The sequence below is a fragment of the Paramormyrops kingsleyae genome, chromosome 25 (genome assembly GCF_048594095.1).
Source record: "Paramormyrops kingsleyae isolate MSU_618 chromosome 25, PKINGS_0.4, whole genome shotgun sequence".
NCBI classification, from domain to species: Eukaryota; Metazoa; Chordata; class Actinopteri; order Osteoglossiformes; family Mormyridae; genus Paramormyrops; species Paramormyrops kingsleyae.
The window spans coordinates 6,715,601-6,739,186 of record NC_132821.1 but is presented as its reverse complement, the minus strand read 5'-3'; the positions used below and the strand labels follow the sequence as shown (position 1 = coordinate 6,739,186).

General features: G+C 45.1%; 1 protein-coding gene across 3 annotated transcripts in view; it reads left to right on the top strand.

The window, feature by feature from the left end:
• The window catches only part of gabrb1 (gamma-aminobutyric acid type A receptor subunit beta1), a 106,847-nt gene that overhangs the window by 63,609 nt on the left and 19,652 nt on the right, over positions 1 to 23,586 (top strand). For all 3 annotated transcript variants that reach the window (XR_011985669.1, XM_023838700.2, XM_023838699.2), the window contains exons 5-6: positions 4,663 to 4,745; positions 21,212 to 21,346. Coding sequence is in view for 2 of the 3 variants with exons in the window: in XM_023838700.2 (XP_023694468.1) it covers positions 4,663 to 4,745; positions 21,212 to 21,346 (218 nt within the window). In the remaining variant the exon portion in view is untranslated. The remainder of the gene's footprint in view (positions 1 to 4,662; positions 4,746 to 21,211; positions 21,347 to 23,586) is intronic.

The window sequence follows — 23,586 nt, the reverse complement described above, 5'->3', positions numbered from 1 at the left end:
GTACATACCAGATGTATTTACTGAATGAGGGCACAGTTCACCTCTGGCTTGGGAGGTACAGTACGTACCAGATGTATTTACTGAATGAGGGCACAGTTCACCGCTGGCTTGGGAGGTACAGTACCTACCAGATGTATTTACTGAATGAGGGCACAGTTCACCGCTGGCTTGGGAGGTACAGTACGTCCCAGATGTATTTACTGAATGAGGGCACAGTTCACCTCTGGCTTGGGAGGTACAGTACCTACCAGATGTATTCACTGAATGAGGGCACAGTTCACCGCTGGCTTGGGAGGTACAGTACGTTCCAGATGTATTTACTGATTGAGGGCACAGTTCACCTCTGGCTTGGGAGGTACAGTACCTACCAGATGTATTTACTGAATGAGGGCACAGTTCACCGCTGGCTTGGGAGGTACAGTACCTACCAGATGTATTTACTGAATGAGGGCACAGTTCACCTCTGGCTTGGGAGGTACAGTACGTACCAGATGTATTCACTGAATGAGGGCACAGTTCACCGCTGGCTTGGGAGGTACAGTACGTACCAGATGTATTCACTGAATGAGGGCACAGTTCACCGCTGGCTTGGGAGGTACAGTACGTACCAGATGTATTCACTGAATGAGGGCACAGTTCACCTCTGGCTTGGGAGGTACAGTACGTACCAGATGTATTCACTGAATGAGGGCACAGTTCACCGCTGGCTTGGGAGGTACAGTACGTACCAGATGTATTCACTGAATGAGGGCACAGTTCACCGCTGGCTTGGGAGGTACAGTACGTACCAGATGTATTCACTGAATGAGGGCACAGTTCACCGCTGGCTTGGGAGGTACAGTACGTACCAGATGTATTCACTGAATGAGGGCACAGTTCACCGCTGGCTTGGGAGGTACAGTACGTACCAGATGTATTCACTGAATGAGGGCACAGTTCACCGCTGGCTTGGGAGGTACAGTACCTACCAGATGTATTTACTGAATGACGGCACAGTTCACCACTGGCTTGGGAGGTACAGTACGTACCAGATGTATTTACTGAATGACGGCACAGTTCACCGCTGGCTTGGGAGGTACAGTACGTACCAGATGTATTTACTGAATGAGGGCACAGTTCACCTCTGGCTTGGGAGGTACAGTACGTACCAGATGTATTTACTGAATGACGGCACAGTTCACCTCTGGCTTGGGAGGTACAGTACGTTCCAGATGTATTTACTGAATGACGGCACAGTTCACCGCTGGCTTGGGAGGTACAGTACGTACCAGATGCATTTACTTAATTGCAGCAAATGGCACCTTTCCCATATCTAAAAATGACAATGAGGAACTGAATGAGGACACAGTTCACCTCTGGCTTGGGAGGTACAGTACGTACCAGATGTATTTACTGAATGACGGCACAGTTCACCGCTGGCTTGGGAGGTACAGTACGTACCAGATGTATTTACTGAATGACGGCACAGTTCACCGCTGGCTTGGGAGGTACAGTACGTACCAGATGTATTTACTGAATGAGGGCACAGTTCACCTCTGGCTTGGGAGGTACAGTACGTACCAGATGTATTTACTGAATGAGGGCACAGTTCACCTCTGGCTTGGGAGGTACAGTACGTACCAGATGTATTTACTGAATGACGGCACAGTTCACCGCTGGCTTGGGAGGTACAGTACGTACCAGATGCATTTACTTAATTGCAGCAAATGGCACCTTTCCCATATCTAAAAATGACAATGAGTAACTGAATGAGGACACAGTTCACCTCTGGCTTGGGAGGTACAGTACGTACCAGATGTATTTACTGAATGACGGCACAGTTCACCGCTGGCTTGGGAGGTACAGTACGTACCAGATGCATTTACTTAATTGCAGCAAATGGCACCTTTCCCATATCTAAAAATGACAATGGACAAGTATGAAGTGGTTTTATGTAATGAGTTGATGATCCAGTTGAAGCAAGTATCCAGTATGAATACTGTGTTCTTTCCGAAGCTGATTGTCGTCCAGTCATTACTGATGGATATTCATGTCTGTATCCAGTGTTTCCTTCCATTTTCTCATTGGATTTCAGGGAAGCAACAACACTCTTTGTCCTGCTATGCTTTGTCCGACATGCTGACTCTCCCTAAGCATTAACTTCCCAATATTCTCCTTCTCCGACACCAGTCACCCATGTGTGTGAGAAGCAGTACTGGACCGGGTATCTGGCATACTGGGCATTTTCCTGGTGGGCTGTTGGCTGAATTCTGGGCCGGCAAAATTTGTTGTGGGGGATCCACACTATCCTTCCTAATTCCTCAGACTCCTCAAATAAATACATTTCAGAATGTTGCTGAATTACAGTTTGCTTGATCGTTCATCTTTGTGAGATTTAGAGGCCTACATTATGTAAATGGGAATGGAATTCAGAGGTAATATCACAAAAGCGTATGAGTTCCTGCAACGCATGTTAATAATGTACAGGCTAACATTGAGGAGGGGCTTATTGTGGGAAGGGGTCTTGCAGACGCACCTGAGGGCTTAACCTGAATGTGGTGAAGCCTCAGCAGCACACAGTGTGGGCTGTCATAGTGAAAGAGTCACCATAGCGCATGGTAGCACAGCTTAAGTGGGGCAAATCACATCGTGCGTCCGACACCAGCATTACACGGCATTACACAAAGCACAGCGATGTTTTCACATCCCTCTGCCTGGAGAGAGACTGCCTTGTGTTTTCAAATAAAATCTGAATTTATAATACCCTACATCAAAAACCCAGATGTCATCTATTCACAGAGGCTTATGTACTTAGATTTAAAAACGAGCAACATCTAAACTTTCAGTGTAGAGCCAATGCACCAGGGGTGGACGGTCTTATCCAGAAATGGCCGTTGTATATGCAGGTTTTCGCTTCAACTCCCTAATTAGGCCACTAATTAGAAGACTGATTAGTGTCCTCAGACCTGGGTTTGAACAGCTGACCTAAAGGTTACCCCAGAACTGCATACACACCGGCCCTTTGCGGATAAGATTGGCCACCGCTGCAGTACACTCTCTGAGTCCATACAAATATCTCAAAAACTTTAATTTTATCCTCCTTTTTTATTGTTTTCCTGTGGTTAGGATCACGGCATTTGGACCAGTAACCTTCTGATTATGGTATTATGGGAGCAGCATTGTAACCCACTGAGCCACATCGCACCTTGCAGCTTTTTTGTTAAGTCCTTTCTTAAGGCTTTTTTTTACTGTTGAAAGCTACAGAGACTGCAATCCCAGTGACCATTTCAGCATCACTGTAACTATGTCATGTGCTTACCTTCATACTGGCAGTCAATGGTCCCATTGTCAGACTGGTACTGGCATACAGGAGTCTGAAGGAACACTGATTATCTCTGGCAGTTATAAGCAGCATATTTAATATATATATAATATATTCATATACTCAGTGACAAAAAAAGTTAAGCACCCAGAAGTAATGGTCTGATTTGGATCTAATTTTTTACACATGCAAACCAGCAATGGGTATGTAAATCATTTGATTTGCAGAGAGCTGGCACATCTAGTCACCAGACACAGAGCATGCCTCGCAGATGCATTAGACCGCATCACCAGCACTTTACGGAGTTTAATCGGTCACATTGTGAGTTTGCATGAAGTTGGGTGGTCGTATTGTGCAATTGCCTGGCATTTGGGGCATGCAGATGTCACAGTCACCCAATGTTGGAACCAAAGGGCACGTGAGGGTACCCACACATGTCGTGAAGTTTCCGGTTAACCAAATCAATACAAGGATTGTGTCGTCTTGTACCTGTGTCTGGATGGCAGGCGCAGATGTCATGGGGCTCTGTAATGCTCGGCACTCAGTACAAGGATTGTCATATTGTGCGCCAACCATTACAGAACCCCATGACATCTGCATCTACCATCCAGACACAGGTATTGGACTCTCTACAGCACCCCATGTCATCCCACACCGAGTATCGATGGCTGGCATCAGCCAGACTACGGGTTCACCGTTCCATATGACGGCTGCCAAAAAGATATGGGAGTCTTTTCACCAGAACAGTGTAAGGATGTTGTGTTTGACATCCATTTTTTCAAGTTTTTTTTTTTTTAACTAAAACAATAAAATAATATTAATAAAACTACTTCACTTCAGATCCCAGGTCATAAGGGACACATTATGCAATCCTGATATTTTCTGGTTAATCTTTCATTAGCTGTAATCATAACTCAGATACACTGGAGAGAATTTCAGACATGCTGGTGCTGGTAGAGAAGAAATTAAGTAGTTTGCAGATAAATGTGGTATCTGACCAAACATTGCTGAGTTTAATGCAGAATCCAGTTGGAGATGCTTTGAGTGCGTCTAAATAACCTTACAGTATGAATTATAAAATATAAGGATATTAAAAGTATAACCATCATGTGTAGAGTGTACAGTCCAGTGATTAATATTGTTTTTTATTATTTGCAGTAGTTTCTTAAAAGCATTACACAATAGTGGAGAACAATAACTGAGGCCTAATTCTCTTTCTTGCATAACTGTTTACTTCTTGGATTCTGAAGCTAAAAGGCTTGGTTAGAGGTCCAAGGCCTTGACCAAGCCTACGGTTTGCCTGCAGCGTTACATGACGCCTTGGGGGGGGCTTCATTAACAAGCCTCCCTCTTCCTGGCAGAATCACCACCACGGCCGCCTGCATGATGGACCTCCGCAGATACCCCCTGGATGAGCAGAACTGCACCCTTGAGATCGAGAGCTGTGAGTGCTGCCTGTCACTGCCGTTTGCACCGTGTCTCTCTGTGAGTGCTGCCTGACACTGCCGTTTGCACCGTGTCTCTCTGTGAGTGCTGCCTGACACTGCCGTTTGCACCGTGTCTCTCTGTGAGTGCTGCCTGTCACTGCCGTTTGCACCGTGTCTCTCTGTGAGTGCTGCCTGTCACTGCCGTTTGCACCGTGTCTCTCTGTGAGTGCTGCCTGTCACTGCCGTTTGCACCGTGTCTCTCTGTGCTTCACAGGGCATCACCTCTGCTTGCTGCTTTCTTTGTCCCTCTGAGATGGACTTATAAACGCTTTTCAGTGTCCCTGCATAAGGGCCGGTTCACCCACTGGTCAGACATGCTCACGCCCTGCAGGCTGATGGACTCTTAAATGTCAGCATCCTGGTTATCTCAGCTCATTCGACCGGCTGCTGAGTCATTTTGGTGCTTTATTTAATGTAGAAAAAAAAGTATAGATGCTCCCAGGGTTACAATGGTCCATGTTGCGATATTACGCCTTTATGCTGGGTATGATTATTCAGTAAGTTACATAAATTATTAAACACTTTATTATAAAATAGGCTTTGTGTTAATGATTCTGCCCAGCTGTAGGGTAATGTGAGTGTTCTCAGCATGTTTAAGGTAGGCCAGGCTATGATGTTTGTTGGGTTAGGTGTACTGTAGTAAAATGCATTTTCACCTTACAAAATTTTCACATTACGACAGGTTTATCAGATCGTAACCCTATTGTTACCCAGGGAGGGTATGTATATTCAGGTTATGTCCAAATGACTGTACCAAAGAATGGCGATGGTTGCTGGTTATTCATCAAGTCTTCCAGAAGCATTTCTATTTGGTTGTGTGAAACAATTTTAATAACACCAAGAAAGGAGATAGGAGATGTTATCCAAGAGCATTTCTGTAATGCACTAAAAACTGAACTGTTTTGTATTATAGGAATGTAAAGGGTATCATTCTGTTCACTATATAGTCCCCGGTAAAAATTCACTGATTGTCACCCATCCCTCTTATACCACTGATCTACTATAGAGTTCTTCACTGCAGCTTTTTAAACACCTATTAATACGGGAAAAAAAAATGTTTGAACTCCTCCTAAATTGGGCTGGGTTTATCCCTTAGGGAATGAATGAAGCAAAAACGAGAACTTATATGAACCAGCCTTTGACTGACAGCACATGATAATCCAATCTGCTCGAGGCTTCAAAGCATAATTTCTCCCATCTCTGTAGTCACTGCTGCATGGCATTGCTGTCATAGTATTGGAATTTGAGCAGCCGCGTTTGACCCCCTCCACTCCGGTCTGCTCGCTGTACACAGATATTAAATGTCTGTTTTTATAAATGAACTGAATAAAAACACTTTGAAATTAATGCTAGCATATCATGCTACCTAACCACTATGAGGAGGTAAAAACAGTTATCGGCAGAAATGTAAAACATTAGGGGCCATATTTTCCAGCAGCATAAAGTGCGACGCAAAGTGGTTTTGCTAGTTTTATATTAATGCATTCCTCACTTTCACAGCATGTGCGCACGTTGTCAAAATAGCAAATGATTTTGTACATGCTTTCCGCTCGTTGGAGCGGTGTGTTATAAACGAGCCGTGGCCGGGCGCACATCATTATTTTAAGGCAACGCAAACCACATATAGGACTCTGTTTTGATGGCCTGACTCCAACCATAAAGCGGAAAGCATTTATGAATGTGTCCAAATCCATCCCGAAAATCAAAGTGGAAAAAATGATGCGGCAGTCTGGTCCGTTTTGCCGAAATTTCATTGCAGCAATTCATAATCATACTCAGTAGTTTGTATGGCCCCCATGTGCTTGTATGCATGCCTGACAATGTCGGGGCATCCTCCTAATGAGACAACAGATGGTGTCCTGGGGGATCTCCTCCCAGATCTGAACCAGGGCAACACTGAGCTCCTGGACAGTCTAAGGTGCAACCAGGCGGGATCTGATGGACCGAAACATAATGTCCCAGAGGAGTTCTATTGGATTTAGGTCAGGCGAGAGTGGGACCCAGTCAATGGTATCAATTCATTCATCCTCCAGGAACTGTCTGCGTACTTTCACCACATGAGGCCGGGCATTGTCGTGCACCAGGAGGAGCCCAGGACCCACTGCACCAGCGTAGGGTCTGACAATGGGACCAAGGATTTCATCCCGATACCTAATGGCAGTCAAGGTGCCGTTGTCTAGCCTGTAGAGGTCTGTGTGTCCCCCCATGGATATGCCTCCCCAGACCATCACTGACCCACCACCAAACCAGTCATGCTGAATGTTACAGGCAGCATAACGTTCTCATGGCTTCTCCAGACCCTTTCACATCTGTGACATATGCTCAGGGTGAACCTGCTCTCATCTGTGAAAGGCACAGGGTGCCAGTGGCAGACCTGTAATTCTATGGCAAATGCCAACGAGCTCCATGGTGCCGGGCAGTGAACACAAGGCCCAATAGAGGACACTGGGCCCTGTCTAGCTCTCCTACAGTAACTGCCTGTCTCCTAGAATCTCCTCCATGCCCTTGAGACTTTGCTAGGAGACACAGCAAACCTTCTGGCAATGGCAGGTATTGATGCACCATCCTGGAGGAGTTGGACTACCTGTGCAACCTCTGTAGGGTCCAGGTATCACCTCATGCTACCAGTAGTGACACTGACGGTAGCCAAATGTAAAACTAGTGAAAAAACAGTCAGAAAAAATGAGGAGGGAAAAATGTCATTGGCCTCTACCTGTTAAACCATTCCTGTTTTGGGGGTCGTGTCATTGTCGCTCCTCTAGTGCACCTGTTGTTAATTTCATTAACACCAAAGCAGCTAAAAGAAATTAACAACCCCCTCTGCTACTTAGCTGACCAGATCAATAGCCCAGAAGTTTAATTGACTTGATGCTATACTCTGAGATATATATATGTATATACAGATGCTCCTCTACTTAAGACTTAGATACGTTCCGAACGGCCGTTCTTAATTGAAGTGTTTGTAAGTTGTTATTCAACATCATTTTAAGGGTATACACAAGTACAAAGAACTAGGATGCTGGGAGTACGCACGCTACGCTACTGTGCGGCGGGAGTAGCAGCCAGAAGTCGTACTAGGCGGAACTGGCGCGCAGAAAAAAAATTGATGTTGCGGACAAGAAACGGGAGCCCAAGGAACACAATTTGGACTTACAGTCTTCTTCGTTCGTATGTCTGAAAATTCATAAGTTGAAAGTACGTAAGCAGAGGAGCATCTGTATTATTATACATTTTTTTTGGTGTTTCATTTAACAGTACTGGGTGGTATCACTGCAGCAAAATTAGATACCACCCAAGCCTCCCCCGGCTCGTATATTTTATGTAGTTCACATTGCTCTTACTCCTCCCTTGTGTGTTTTTCACATTATACCACGATAAACAGTATTTTGGCAGTATTTTAAAACAATATGCTGGTTTGTTGTTAATATATAGGCCTATGTGTGTCTATGAATTATTATTCATATGTGATATTTTATGCTGATTTAAGATGTTCTACAGCCTAACTACAGAAAACTGTAGAGTTCCGTTCTAAATATACAACAAAATAATTTGCTGGTATGTGCTGGGCCAACACCCCCGCACTTGACAAATCTGACTGGGCCTGTCATATCTGTTAATAAATTTTATGGCCCGACTGAAGACTAAAGTTGTCCATCCCTGTTTTAAAGCAAACTCTGCCTTTCATCAGACTTAAACAAAACTTAAATTTTTGTGATATGCTGATAATATCAGGCTTCAGTCTGGAAGTTTATTGTGAGATATCTCACCACATGCATGCATCTATGGTGCATCCCTACTGGTCCCAAGTAAACTTTCCTTGGGTGAATTATTGAATTATATTGGCCCATTATACTAGTACTTTTGCATTATTGATGGATGCTTTTATCCCGTGACTCACAGTGCACCCTGACAATTTTAAATTCCCTTTGTACAGACTTCTTTTTCATTTAGATAAATAGGGCTATAAACCTTGCTGAAGGGTAACGGGCAAACCAGCCATCTTTTGGTCACATGGTACCTGTTACTTTCTTACTCTAACTCCTTCACTGGACCATACATACAGGGCATAATTTCCCAATGAACGGATTTTTATTTTGAAGCCTTCTAGAAAACTGGTGGCTGCTATATTCATTTATACATATATGCATTGTTTGAAGGACTTGTGGTTCTCAATGATAAAAACTTCAGAAACGTCCCAGATCATATTGTATTTCTAAGATTATTCAGATGTTTATTCTCACTCATTATGGTCTAGTGCCAAAAGTAATGCATATGGACTCCGATAGGCTCTGGAGCTGTAGTACATAAACAGTGTCATTTGCAGATCAAAGGACCAATGGGTTATTGCTTAAAAAAAATAAATTAATAAATAAAATATGTATATACACATACACACACATACATACATATGGGGCATAGAAAACATAATAAAAAATAGCTCATAAAAGGATGATAACTAAACCACAAGTACCAATACAGCTACAAAAGTGTTAACTTGAGTTCTAAAAGCATGTTAACTTGAATGCTCGATAGCAGTATGTAACCAACAGCACTGTAACACAAGGCAACTAGCAGAATTACAAAGATGCTATATAGTCACTGCCAGAACCGCAGGTACACTGGTAGCAAAAACGGCAAAATTACATGTATGAGCTATGGGAAACAGTGGCCACAATTCAGAGCTCACTGACAGGCATAGCTGGATAGTTACAGTATATTCGACATCTGCGACTCAGTCTTTACAAAAACCCAGTGTAAGCAGTCAGTTCACCAAACTATGAATGAAGTGTCTGTAAAATAGTTAGACTCTAAAAGTGTTGAAGACACCAATCGGGTTTGTCATACCATGCCCAAAAGCTTCCTGTTTAGCTCCGTCTTCATCCAGTCAATGTTCTCTAAAATATTAAGTTGTTTGTAAGCAGATAATATAACTTGGTAAAACTTTACAATTTCTGTTAAAGTAATCAGGAACGCTTTACTTGAGGGGGTACAAATGATATAGTATTATGCTATTACTTATGTACAGTATTAATAAACCACAGACTTAGTCTTAGTTACATACTGATCTCATGTTCATCATTAATGAATGGATGCATGTTTTATCTCAAGTAGTGATTATATTTGTTCATAATTTGTACTTCAGTAGTACTTGAGTTATTACTAAGTATTTGTGCCTCAAGCAAAGTGTTACCAGATAATCTTACACAAGCAATTGGGAATTAAAGGTCTTCCATAATTTTTCTTGCGCCTGGAATAGTTTATGTTTGGAGAATGCATAAGGACACCTTTGACACACAACGCTTGCTGTTATGGGAAGCCTTATCTTGAGAATCATTGTGTTTGATTATTGCATCACATAATCATGTCATGTGGGTGGTGCGGTGGTTAGCGTTGCTGCCTCACAGCAAGAAGGTCCTGGGTTCGTTCCCCGGGTCAGGCGTAGGACCTTTCTGTGTGGAGTTCACATGCTCTCCCTGTGTTCATGTGGGTTTCTGCTGGGGGCTCTGGTTTCCTCCCACAGTCTAAAAGTGTGCAGGACAGGTTAATCGGTGACTCTAAATTGGCCACGTGAGTGTGTGTGCCTTGTGGTGTGTTGGTTCCTGCCTGCACCCATTGTTCCCAGGATAGGCTCTGATGACCCCAGTTCAGATCTTGGATGGATCGATAATCGTATAACTTACAAGAAATGAGGCCTTTTTATAGGAGCAAATATATCTTTCTGTGCAAACACTGATCCCTTTATGATGTTCCCACATTTCATGATGGTAATTCGCCCATACACACTGGCTGCTGATAGTGGCTTCATGAACACCAAGATAAAATCAGCTGCTGTCCATGAGATCATCCATGAGAGCAGGAGCAACCTCAACGCAGAATGTAAAACAGATTTCCTCTTTCATCCTTCAAAAAGCTGAACTTGAAAACTGGCCTAATATTCAGTGTTCAAAATATGCGTGATAGATTTGCAAGAAGGACCGAAAGCTACTCTGAAGGCTGTCCCTACCCGTCTTGACTACTGCAATTCACTACTCGCTGGTATCTCCGCTAAATCTCTTCATGAACTTCAGATAGTTCAGAACTCTGCTGCCCCCCTCCTTACTCACACCCGCTCCTATCAACACATCACACCCGTTCTGCAGAGCCTGCACTGGCTCCCCATAAAAGAGCGCATTCATTTCAAAATTCTGCTTCTGACATTTAAAGCTCTTAATAATCAAGGTCCCCCATATCTTACTGATTTGCTTCTACCCTACCAGCCTCCCCGCAGTCTTAGATCTTCCTCTACTGGCTCTCTCCTCATCCCCCCTTCCAAATTACATAGCTATGGTGACCGTGCATTCTCCCGTTTAGCTCCCCGCCTTTGGAACTCACTACCTACTGCCATCTGTTTATCGACCTCTGTTTCAAATTTTAAAACCAAGCTAAAAACCTTTCTTTTTGGCATTTAACCTTCCATATGCATAATGTGTAATCTGTTTTCTGTGTACTTTCTCTGTAAGGCGTCTTTGAGTTCTTGTAAAAGCGCTATATAAATAAAATGTATCATTATTATTATTATAAGTGTGCAGTTACTCCATGTTTCTGTCTGCACCATAATACAGATGTTCATCTACTTATAAACTTTCATACATACAAACGAAGAGGACTGTTAAGCCCAAATTGTGTTCCTTGGGCTCCCATTTCCTGTCCACAACATCAATTTTTTTTTCTGCGCGCCAATTCCGCCTAGTACGACTTCTGGCTGCTACTCCCGCCGCGCAGCAGCGTAGCGTGCGTACTCCCAGCATCTTAGTTCTTTGTACTTGCGTATACCCTTAAAATGATGTTGAATAACGACTTACGAACATTTCAAGTTACGAACGGCCATTCGGAACGTAACTCATTCGTAAGTAGAGGAGCATCTGTATTACTAGAGTATAATATATTGCAATGTGTCTCCACCACCAAAGATAGTCTAATATTGGCTTTGAAGATGGTACTTAGGTATTTCAGTTCCTGTTTATTTTTCAAAAATACAAAAATCGAAACGTGTCAGGAATCTGTGGCCAGAAAGGAGTCATGAGAGACGAGGGTGCAGACAAATGCCTCAGAGGGGGTGAAATTTATTTAGGGAATACAGGTAAATTTAGGTTGTGTGACTCATCGCTGCCCCGCCCCCCCCCCCCCAAACAGGTGGGCAGGGTGGTGTGGATGGGTGGCCAGGAGGCAGTAGCCCCCTCGGGGCGGTTGTCCTCCAGGTTGTCTAGCTTCACTGGCAGACAGAGCCTAAGCTAACTGCATTACCATTTGTCTCCCCTGATTTCAGCAATTAGCAGCTGCCAGCCGAGTCCTGTCGACACCTTTTGTGGTCAGCCAAGCATGGTGCTGATCGCCCCCTGCTGGTAACCAGTGGTACCCCCCCCCCCCCCCCCCCCCCTCCGCGGGTAGACTGTCACATTATAAATCCTGAAGCTGTTCCAAATGCATAGCTGTATTTCATATACACAAAATTATATGTCACACACATTGGGTCCAGCACCTTCCTGGGATTTTCACACACAAAAATATGTAGAGTTTACAGAGAATGGTGTAATTAAGAAAAAAACCTGGTTGAAAGACCTTGTTTATGCTTACTCTGTAGGAAGATAGATGGTGTAGTGTTAATAGTATGTGTAAAATTTCATGTGCACAAATACATATGTATATATGTGTATATATGTAGAGTCATCAGTGATTTACGTGCCGTGCCCTGATTTATGTGATTTGTGACTCACAGCATGCCTGCCGTGCACTGCTGATTGACACACTCTCAGGTTGCTCTCTACCTCCACACGTGAGAAGCCGTTTGTTTTCTTGTTAGCAGAAATGAGACAAGGACCAAGGCGCGTCTACGGCTATCATGTTGATGCCTGTGGGCTTTGGCCCCGTGATTGTGGTTTCTGTTCTTGCATTTGTGACGGCAATGCCTTCAATGCAGGCAGCATATCTAATTGGATATCAGTGCATGGACTAGTAAAGACTGTGGTTGTCACCAGGCCCAGTCGTAATATACACGGGAATGTTCCAGTGAGATAATTTGGGTTTATGCGTTTTTTTTAAAGCGTCATATGACTGCATTGCATTTTGGGGAACAAATTGGAATGGCTCACCATGTTCAACCTTGAGTTTCTGAATGAATAACACAGGTCTACAAAGAAATTTTTTTTTTCAGGTTCCAAGGTTTTTCGAATGGATTTAGGGTATTTTGAGTATGCTGAATTCAAAAATCCCATTACTTTTGCTGAATTGGTTCTAGTTTTTGAGATAATGGACATCCATGAAAATAATGCATTCCCCCAATGCGACTTGTGTGTGATAACAAATGCAATGGCTTTTGGTCTGTCTTTTGACTCTTTAACAGTGTCTTAAGTAATGAAATATCCCATATAATTATTTTGTATTTCAATTTGTAGGCCTACAATGCTATAAAAGCGACTTTTTGAAGCCAGAATTCAACTGTGAATTTGCAGAGTAGTCAGCTACAGTATAAGTTTGTTAACTTTATAAACCAGTATTGGTTTATACCCAAAAAGTTCTGTCTTAATAAGTATATAAGTATATAAATACATGTAAAAATTATGACTTAATCAAGAAGAGCCTGCATTTACCAAATGCTTGAATGACACTGAGGCTTCGGCCTGGAAGAGTTTTGTCTCTGTTGTGAAGAACTACTTGAGTAATCACAGAGCAGACAATTATGAAGAATTGGTGCAGGATATGCTTGCTAACTTCAGAAATTTGGGAGTTAATATGAGCATAAAGATCTCCATAGCCATTTAAACACCCAGATAGCAGCGGACTGCGGGGCGGATCCGCCCTCAAGTCGGCAGATCCGCCCGACAGTCGCATTCATTTTTATTAACCTGCCAGAGTGAGGCCCCGCCCACAGAAAACACCCAGTCCAAACACGGACTCGTTACAGAGGCTGGGCGGATCAACACACCTAACGCGCGTTTTTCATTTTGAAGCTTCGCTGAAGATTCATCTGCAGGCACAAACGCAGTGAAGTAAATGCCGTTAAATATACTTAAAGTTACTTAATTATTACTTAAATAACTTAACTAAACGTAACATCAACTTCATTAAAATACATTTTAAAAGCTCAAATTGGTAAACGGGCCGCTACATTATCAGACAGGTACAGATTTCCAGATAACCTTGGAGACTTCAGCGAGGAACAAGGCAAGAGGTTCCACCAGGATATGAAGGTGATGGAGGAGAGATATCAAGGCAGATGGGACATACACATGATGGCAGAATACTGTTGGAGTCTCTCCAACGTGATTATCCTGATGACACGCATAAAAGGAAATCGCATAAACAGCGTTTTTTGAAGCATTGACAATAATAACAATTAACAACTAATTAATATTGTATTAATTCATCAAATCATACAGAAGTTTTCCCTGTCACTGTTAGATATTTTTAATTTCTTTTTTGTATGATGTTAGACTGTTGTAGTTGTAACTAAAATAAAAATAATTAACTGCTAAATATCTCAGAAACTAGAACCAGTCTGGCAAAATCGAAGTCATATTCTTCATCAGCACCATAAACTTAATATAAAACCGTTCAGACATCGTTAGCACCAAAATAATTGCCATTGTTAGCAATATCAGTTGATAACACATTATGCGCCGTGCTTTATGTATAAAACTCCGTAGCAACACGTCCACATAAATTGGACAGTATAGTGTGTGCGACCGATTTAATGAGCCACAAATGAGAAGTAGTGCTTAAACAGTATAAAATTACAACTTTCCCTTCTGATGATAAAGGGCGCAGCCATCTCAGATTCTGAACTCCGGATCCTCTGTGCTGCTACGAGATATTTCTCGGATCTCCGAGAAATGGGAGTGCGCATGTTGTCACTTAACGAGTTCCCAGGGCAAATGGAACGCACCAAAACTGCCCGAAATGGGTTGACAGAGGCATTTCAGGGATTTAGTGTCATTCTGCGCTGCAGATTGGTTAATTGCTTTAAAAATTTTAATCAGATTAATCACGATGATGGATTAATCCGCGTTAACCTGTTAATTTTGACAGCCCTAGTTATCGTATTTCTTTTTTGATAGCTCAATAGCATGAGCAAAGATTTTTAATGTATCCAGTTGTATTCCTTCCTGGTTGTAAGCTAAATGTAAGACTTTTGCTTGAAAAAATAATTTTATACACTGATTATAGAGACTATTAATGGATGGTATTGCCCTTATTCACCATCTTTCAGAGCAGAAGAGGAGAAAAATTAATAGAGACATTGACAAGTTATATATATATATATACACACACACACATAAATTTAGGAGTGTGACAGTACACGTTGTCACGTTCGGAGACGGGCGAGCCGGGAAGCAGACGAGAGCAAGCCAGGAATTCCGGTAAACCGGGTTTAATCGTCAAAAGACAGACAGGTACAGACAGCCACTGACAATACAATGCCGGATCTCGCATACATGGGGAGACGCGGACTAATATACACAGGACTACGTAAACGGAACAGGCAACAGGTGAGAACAATCAGGGCTGAACACGAGGTAATGAGGGGGGCGTGGCACACATCGGGATCGTACGGAGCGGGATGTGACAGAACCCCCCCCAAAGGCGCGCACACCGGGAACCGGGAAAACAGGACCTGGAAAACAAAGCAGAACGTCAACCAAAAACAGGGAACAGAACGGAGACGCAGAACAAGACAAGACACGACACAGAACCGGGAAGGCGGACAGACAAACCAGGAAGGGAGACACAGAAGGAGGGGAGAAAGGCGGAACAAAAGGGCCAGGAGTGAACGGAGGAGACAGAGAGGGACGAGGAACAAAGGCAGGAGGGACAGATGGGAACGGAGGAGGAACAAGGGGAGCACGAGGGAGCCCAGGCGGGCAACGGGCAGCGGCCGGAGGGGCCGCAGGGGAGAGGGAGGAGGGAGCAGGAGGGGACCACCCAGGGGCCAAGGGAACGGGACGAGGGAGTGATGGAAGGGACACGGAGGGAGCACCAGTGAAGGCAGGCAGGAGGGGGAAGCCGCGGCAGGCGGAGGCGCAGCCGGAGCCGGCGAAGGCGCCGTCCGACGCTCAGCCGGAGCAGGGGGCCCGGAGGCGACCGACAAGGAGCCGGAGGCGCGACCGAGGACCGGCACCGCGGAACCAGGGGGGGACCCGGAGACGACCGCCGACCCCGAGCCGGAGGAACTGCAGGCGGCCCCGGAGCCCCAGCCAAGGCGAGCCAGGGGGCAGGGCGGGCGGGAACCGGGCCCCACGCCTATGGCCCCATCCCTTTCGGGACACTGACAGGTGGGGTCCTAAGGGGCGTGGGTCCCTGCAGGGAGAGGGATCTGGGGTCCATAGGACGGTCCCCGAGGGATCCCACTCAAGGTCCCCCTCGGGGACAGGAGTCTGAGTCTCGGGCGGGGCCACGGGCGTGGCCACTGCAGCAGGCGGAGCCGCCGGCAAGCAGGGCTGGACCGGCTGGACAGGCAAGCAGGGCTGGACCGGCGAGCTGCCAACAGGGGACGCCGCGGGCAGAGCAGCGGCAGCAGCCGGCGATGCAGCCGCGGGCGTGGCCGCAGGCGGTGCAGCCAGAGGCCAGACGGGCAGGTCAGGCGAGCGGCCAGCAGGGGGCGCTGCAGGCAGAGCAGGGGCCACTGCAGGCGCCTTGGGCGTACGGTCAGCAGGGGGCACCTCGGCGGGTGCCGCCAGCATGTAACCAGCAGGGAGCGCCGCAGCGGGCGCCGCCATCACGCGGCCAGCAGGGGGCGCCGCAGCGGGCGAACCGCGGCCACCTCAGGCAGTTCAGGCGCCGGCAGGACAGGCGAGCAGGAGCAGGGCTGTCCGGGCAGGACAGGCGAGCAGGAGCAGAGCTGTCCGGGCAGGACAGGCGAGCAGGAGCAGGGCTGACCGGGCAGGACAGGCGAGCAGGAGCAGGGCTGGCCGGGCAGGACAGGCAAGACGGGCAGGGCAGGCGAGTGGCCAGCAGGAGCCAGCGCGGGCAGAGCGGCGTCTTCTTCCGCCGGCGTGCGGCCAGCAGGGGGCGCCTCGGGCAGAGCGGAGGCAGCTGCAGGCGTGCGACCAGCAGGGGGCGCCGCCGTCACGTGGTCAGCAGGGAGTGCCGCAGCGGGCGCCACCATCACACGGCCAGCAAGGGGCGCCGCAGCGGGCACCGCCATCACGCAGCCAGCAGGGGGCGCAACCACGGCCAGCTCAGGCACCGGCAGGACAGGCCAGACAGGCAGTGCAGGCGCCGGTAGTTCAGGTGAGTCAGGCAGGACAGGCGGTGCCGCGGGCACAGCGGCGGCAGCTGCAGCAGGCGGTGCAACGGGCAGAGCGGCGGCAGCTGCAGCAGGCGGTGCCGCGGGCAGATCGGCGGCGACAGCAGCAGGCAGCGCAGCCGCGGGCAGATCGGCGGCTACAGCAGCAGGCGCTGCTGGTACGTCCGGAGCAGGCGGGTCTGGAGCGGGCAGGTCCAGGACTGCCCCTTTAAGGGCTCTAGAAACCCGGGGAATCGCGTCTCTCACCGGGCTGATCCCTTTTCCGTGCAGGCGCTCCGGCCGGTATGGATATGCCTCCCGCGGAGGCGGCATCTCACCGTGGACGCCGAGCAGGCGGGTAGCGGCGAAGTCATCCCAGGGGAGCGGTGAGCCCTCGGGCTGCCTGGCTAACTCCCAGGCGGGGAGCAGAGTGCAAGCCCCCAGGAAGAGAGACGGAGCCTCTTCCTGCTGCACTCTGTCTTTGTTCCGCCTCTTCTTGCCGCTTGCAGTAGAAAGCGGAGCCACCGCGAACACTTCGCCCAGGCTCCGGGCGACGCGTTCATCTCTCCGCCGCGTGAGCCGCTCACTTAGACGGCGTATGAGTTTGCGCGCCCGCTCGAGCAGGTACTGCCGGTGGTGCTCGGTCTCCCGCGTTGTGTTGTTTGGGAGATCCGGCATTCTGTCACGTTCGGAGACGGGCGAGCCGGGAAGCAGACGAGAGCAAGCCAGGACTTCCGGTAAACCGGGTTTTATCGTCAAAAGACAGACAGGTACAGACAGCCACTGACAATACAATGCCGGATCTCGCATACATGGGGAGATGCGGACTAATATACACAGGACTAGGTAAACGGAACAGGCAACAGGTGAGAACAATCAGGGCTGAACACGAGGTAATGAGGGGGGCGTGGCACACATCGGGATCGTACGGAGCGGGATGTGACACACGTATTCATACCGAAAATTTTCGGTATGGGTCTCTCGGTTTGTGTTTCTCCCGAGCAACATTCAGAAAGGGGTAGATGAAGCTGCACCACTACGAATGCAAGCATATGTCCCAATGTGAAGCTGGAAGTTGTTAATGTGAATTCAAGTACAGCACATTTTAAATGCAGCACCATAATGGATATTTATGTTGTTATGGTTTGTATTATTTGAGACAATATTTGTCTGACATGAGGCTGAAAGCTGCTAATGTGAATATAGTACAGATCAGGTACAATTTTCTAAATGTTAATTTCTGTTAAAATGTCTTAATGGATATTTATATTTTATTTACTAAAGAGGATATTTATTTTGATTGAGTAGGTTGCAGCAGTATTGACAGGGACTTTTTAAAAAGACAGTAAACCACTGTTTAATAAAGAAAACATAAGTAATTTATGTTTTGTCTTTTTAACCCTCCCTCTCCACATCTCATAGTGACCACATATGGTACTGCTTTCACAAAGACAGTGATGTCAAATCATGCACCTCTCCTCTCATTCTGCTAAGGGCCTCATAGTGAGGAAGCCTTTGTGTAAACAAGATGAGGTCATCAGCATAGAGCAAAGAAACTCCTTGCTACAGTTTCTCAAAGGCATCTCAAATTTTGGAAAATATTGGCAGACCTATTAAGGGATCACTTGTTGGGTTTGATTCCGATCATTAACACAGTAGCAGGTACACAGAATGTCAAATGTGATGGATCCTAAATGTGTTCATACAGTATATGGCTAAAACATCCATAGACCTGTGACCATACATTGATCCATATCATTGACCATTTTACAAGAGTCACAAAGCACCATTAAATAAGTAATATGTTGCATTTAACCAAATACTGTCATGTTTCTGGGCGGTTCGGGCACGGGAGCGTGGCATGGTGCAGGCACAAAAAGGGCGGACGACCCACTGGCGGCTCCAGGAACACAAAAACGGGGTTTATTAAACAAAACTGAAAACACTATAAACACAACTAAACCAAAAAGACCACAAGGGGTCAAAAACAGAAAGGGGATTAAACAAGACTAAATAACAAAAACCAAATACACGCAGAACACTGAAAATATCAAAACCATCAACCAACAACAATCATAGACATAGACACGACGCGATGAACCAGCGGGGAACAGAACAAAGGCAGGAACTAATATACTACAGGGGTAATGACTAACACAGGGCAGGTGAGGCTGATTAACAAAGACTAGGGAAACAGGACACAGGTGAAACCAATTAACTCAAAGACACTAACAATCAGGGAAACTAAGAATTAATCAAGGAAACAGAAACCAACACTAGGGAATTAAACAGGTAAAGACACAAGCAGGGGCACAAGGGACAAAAACAAAACCAACTACAAAATCAGACACAAGAACTAAAGAAACTCAAATGAAACACTAGGGAGCAAAATACAAAAACAGAGGAGGCGGGATTCGAACTCACAACAAGAGGGAACTCAGGACCGAGGGGCAAACAGACAGCACATGCTTAATACATTGAGCCACGAGACCAGACAAGAGACAGGGGAGAAACAAGGACTGACGTATGGACGGGATGACCAGCACCACCTGCTGGTCAAACGGGGAAGGGGCACGGAAGGACCACAGCGGGAGGCTGACCCTGACAAATACAGTTTATTCATATATTTAAAAACTAAGCTCATAGAATATGTTTGACTTTTTTGCACCAACATATCTTTTTAATCAAGGGACTGTTGACTTCATCTTTTAATAGGTGTGATATTTTTGTCAGTGTTTCCAAACAAACTCAATTAATAATGTCTTCTGGGACAAAATACTACAAAATAGAATTCTAGCAGTATACTGTAGTACAAGAGATTTTGATAGAAACATCAAAAAATGATAGGTAAAATAGTTCCTGCATATCAAATTTAATGATAATCAGCTACAGGATAATGAAGGAAAATTCAAATGTGACAAATATTACAAATGAGACACGTAAAAAGCAAAATGGCTGGGGGGGCTTGAGGAGAAATTGTTCTCTAACAACACACAGTATGTTTATTTCTTTTGTGAAGTCCACAATAAATGGAATTTGCCATATTTCATTTAAAAAACATTAGGAAAATAGAATATGAGAATTACAATACATTTCCAGAATATTCTGTGATTGACCTAGTAATCATTGCCCATTTTCATTATTATATATCAGTATGGCAAACAATATTAAATTGACTTTAATATCAAATATAAAAGGATTTTATAATTCTCATGTCTTAAATAATCTTGTTAATAGTATAATGAAGAACATTAACAATAGTTTTATATTATTGTCTCATAATGAAATCACAATTAACTCTTGCTAATTGCACTCTGGACCATAATTACATTATTCAACAGATACAATAGAGTGTTCATCTAGAAGTGCTTTAGGGAATAATTGATATCCGGCTTGTATACTTATGCTGTCCTTTTTAATGCCAGAGCAAATAGAAATATACTGATATAGCATCCATGTAATATTATTTTTTCTTGTACCCTTTCCAAAATATCAACAGCAGCTGCAATATTGACTTGCTGAATATCACTGTCTGTCAGAGTATAACCAAACCAACACATTATTTATAATTCAAGCAACTTACTCCGTGTTTTTCCAGACCTATGCATGTCTAAGTTTTCTGTGCAGAGGTCATGGAGATTGGACAGTCCGTAGACCAGATCCCAGCTGTTTTTCCACACTGTTTGTGAGCTGGTATATTCTGTTGTAATGTCTTTATACCTTAGCCTGAGTTCCCTGAAGCAGCCATGTTGGAATGGCAGTACATAAAAATAATTAAGTAAATTGGGTTGAATACTGGGATAAAACTTCAAAGTGCGTTGTCAGATAATCAAGATGCTAGACACTCAGCCCACTGAGAATTTGTGATGAAAATAGTGAAATGATGCTTTATTTGCCATTTGTGCACGTATGAGTCAAGGTACACTGGAATGCTTCTTTTCACATGTCCTATCATGTTCTCACGTGTAACATACATACACATGGAGGTGAGAGCAAAGCCATTGTTGTCATCAGTCTGTCAGTCCTGGAATTTGAACCAGCCACTTTCTGATCATGGGCACAGAATTCCCCCCTCCCCCCAACCTGCTGAGTGTCTGTCCTGATGAATGATGCCTGCCTTCAGGAGAATGTACTCCTTCCCTCTTTGTCTCCCTCATTCAGATGGCTACACCACAGACGACATTGAGTTCTACTGGCAGGGAGGCAGCTCTGTCACTGGAGTGGACAGCATCGAGCTGCCTCAGTTCTCCATCATCAACTACAGGACCCTCTCCAAGAAGGTCGTCTTTGCAACAGGTAGGTGTCCTGGGGCCTCTTGTATAAAAGGTGCGTACGCACGAAAATGTTGCGTACGTCCGTTTCCACGCTCATGTCGAGATGTATAAAAACGAAACTTGGCGTACCGCTACGCACATTCTGACTTTATCCAATACACCGACATTAATTGTATGTTGTTTACAAATGTACGGCACCCGATTTTAATCAATTTGTAACAGTAAAACGGTGCAGAAAATGACCGAACTATTACAACTACCATGGCAGCTCTTGCATTATTGGAAGACATGTCTTATGGAAGAATTAGAAGAGAGCGCGTATTCAGGGATCATAGTGATTTCCTGGCCCATGATGATGACTGGCTTCTAAATAGATTCAGATTTCCAAGAGCAAGCATTACAAAGGCAGACGATGAGGAATTGCGCCATACATGTTCCTTTACAAGTTCTGTCCACTCTCAGGTTCTTAGCCACAGGTGCACAAAAGAACTTGCCGACCGATCGGGTATTTCTCAGTGAACACCAAGTCGCGCCATGCCAGCTGTATGGGACGGAATAATCCGCTTGTCACCCAGATATATAAAATTTCCTTACACTGTGGTTGAACAGGCAAACATTAAAGCACAGTTTGCAGTGATGTCCGGTTTTCCCAATATAATCGGAGCCATCGATTGTATGCATATTGCTATAAAGGCACCTCCAGAGAACGAATTTGCTAATGTAAATAGAAAGCACTTTCACTCTATTAATGTACAAATTATGTGTGATTCGAACATGCGTCTCATTAATACATGGGCGTCGCCGCCATTAAATTTGATGCCTCACATTTCATAATTATTTGTTTGGATCCCCCCACATTTAACATAAAATATTAGTTTTATGCCAGTGTGCCCCCCCCCCCCCCCACACACACTTAAAATGCTTCTTACACCCCTGCATTAATGTTGTCGCTAGATGGCCTGGCTCAACCCACGATTTGTTCATTCGCAGAAACAGTATTGTTGGAAACAATCTTGAAATTGGGTGGTACGTGATGGCTGGCTGCTGGGTAAGAAGATTCTTCCCATTTTATAATTTGGCCCAATATTGTAAGCTTTGTTTGATTTAACCATTTGACAACTCCTTAGGGGACAGTGGGTACCCACTGAAGTCGTGGCTTCTCACACTGCTCGCAAACTCACAGAATGAACAAGAGCGGCGTTATAATGATGCCCTGCATTCTCGGACTCGGGCGGTGGTAGAGCGCACTGAAGGGCAGCTTCAAGGCCGTTGGCGTTGCCTGGACCAGACCGCTAGGGTGCGCTATACAGCCCGCAGAAAGTGTGTCTCATTGTACGCGCATGTAGCATGTTGCATAATGTGGCACAAAATAGTGGCTTGCCGGTATCTGAAGAGCTTAGGCAAGATGAACCTGACCCGGAGCAACCAATTTTTCTGACAAATGGAGCGTTACAACTTCAATATCACACGCCGTATCATTCAGATGTTTTAATTAATTGGCAACGTCTTACAGCATTCACGATTACTTTTTGTGACTGCAGCATAGCTTCAGTCAGCACACAGCCGGATGGTCGCCCCCCAGTTTCTAAGGCACGGGAATGTGTGCTAGTGATGGCCGATTCGCGAACGAATCGGTTTTTTTTTTATAGTGAACGGGTCGAACCGATTCGTAAGTCTGAACGAAACGATTTTTAAAATTATTTTAAAACGTTTTTACAACTGATCTTTGGCTATTCAACATCCAAAAGCATCTCCAGCGATTTCGGATTTATTTTTCATGCTCCGTCTGCGCTTGTCTTATCACTTTTACGTTCATTCTTTTGTTCGTTACTTACATTACTCACTTTTGCGTTGGTAGACTTCCTTCTGGTGCCGAGAACACCCGAACAGCCGAGTACCTGGTCGTCGTGAGACAGGTTGCTGTATAAGTGAAGGGAGATACGGTCTCTAACTCGGTGACTCCAAAAAACTCAAGAACCCGTTCGATGAACGAATCGAACTTATGGTTTTCGGACACTCGGTCGGTGACTCAAACGAACGGTTTGCGAATTGATCCCAAGAGCCATTGCAGCGTTTACTGTGGAAATGCTGCAACAACTGATTAATAGGGGTAAAATGAACGGATCTATTGCCGATTTATTACAGCAGCAAATTATTAAATTATATATATATATATATACACAATAACGCACTTATTGCATTTGGCGTTTAAACAACTGTTTGTACACATTTATTTGTGCTTATTGTATGTGACTGCACTTA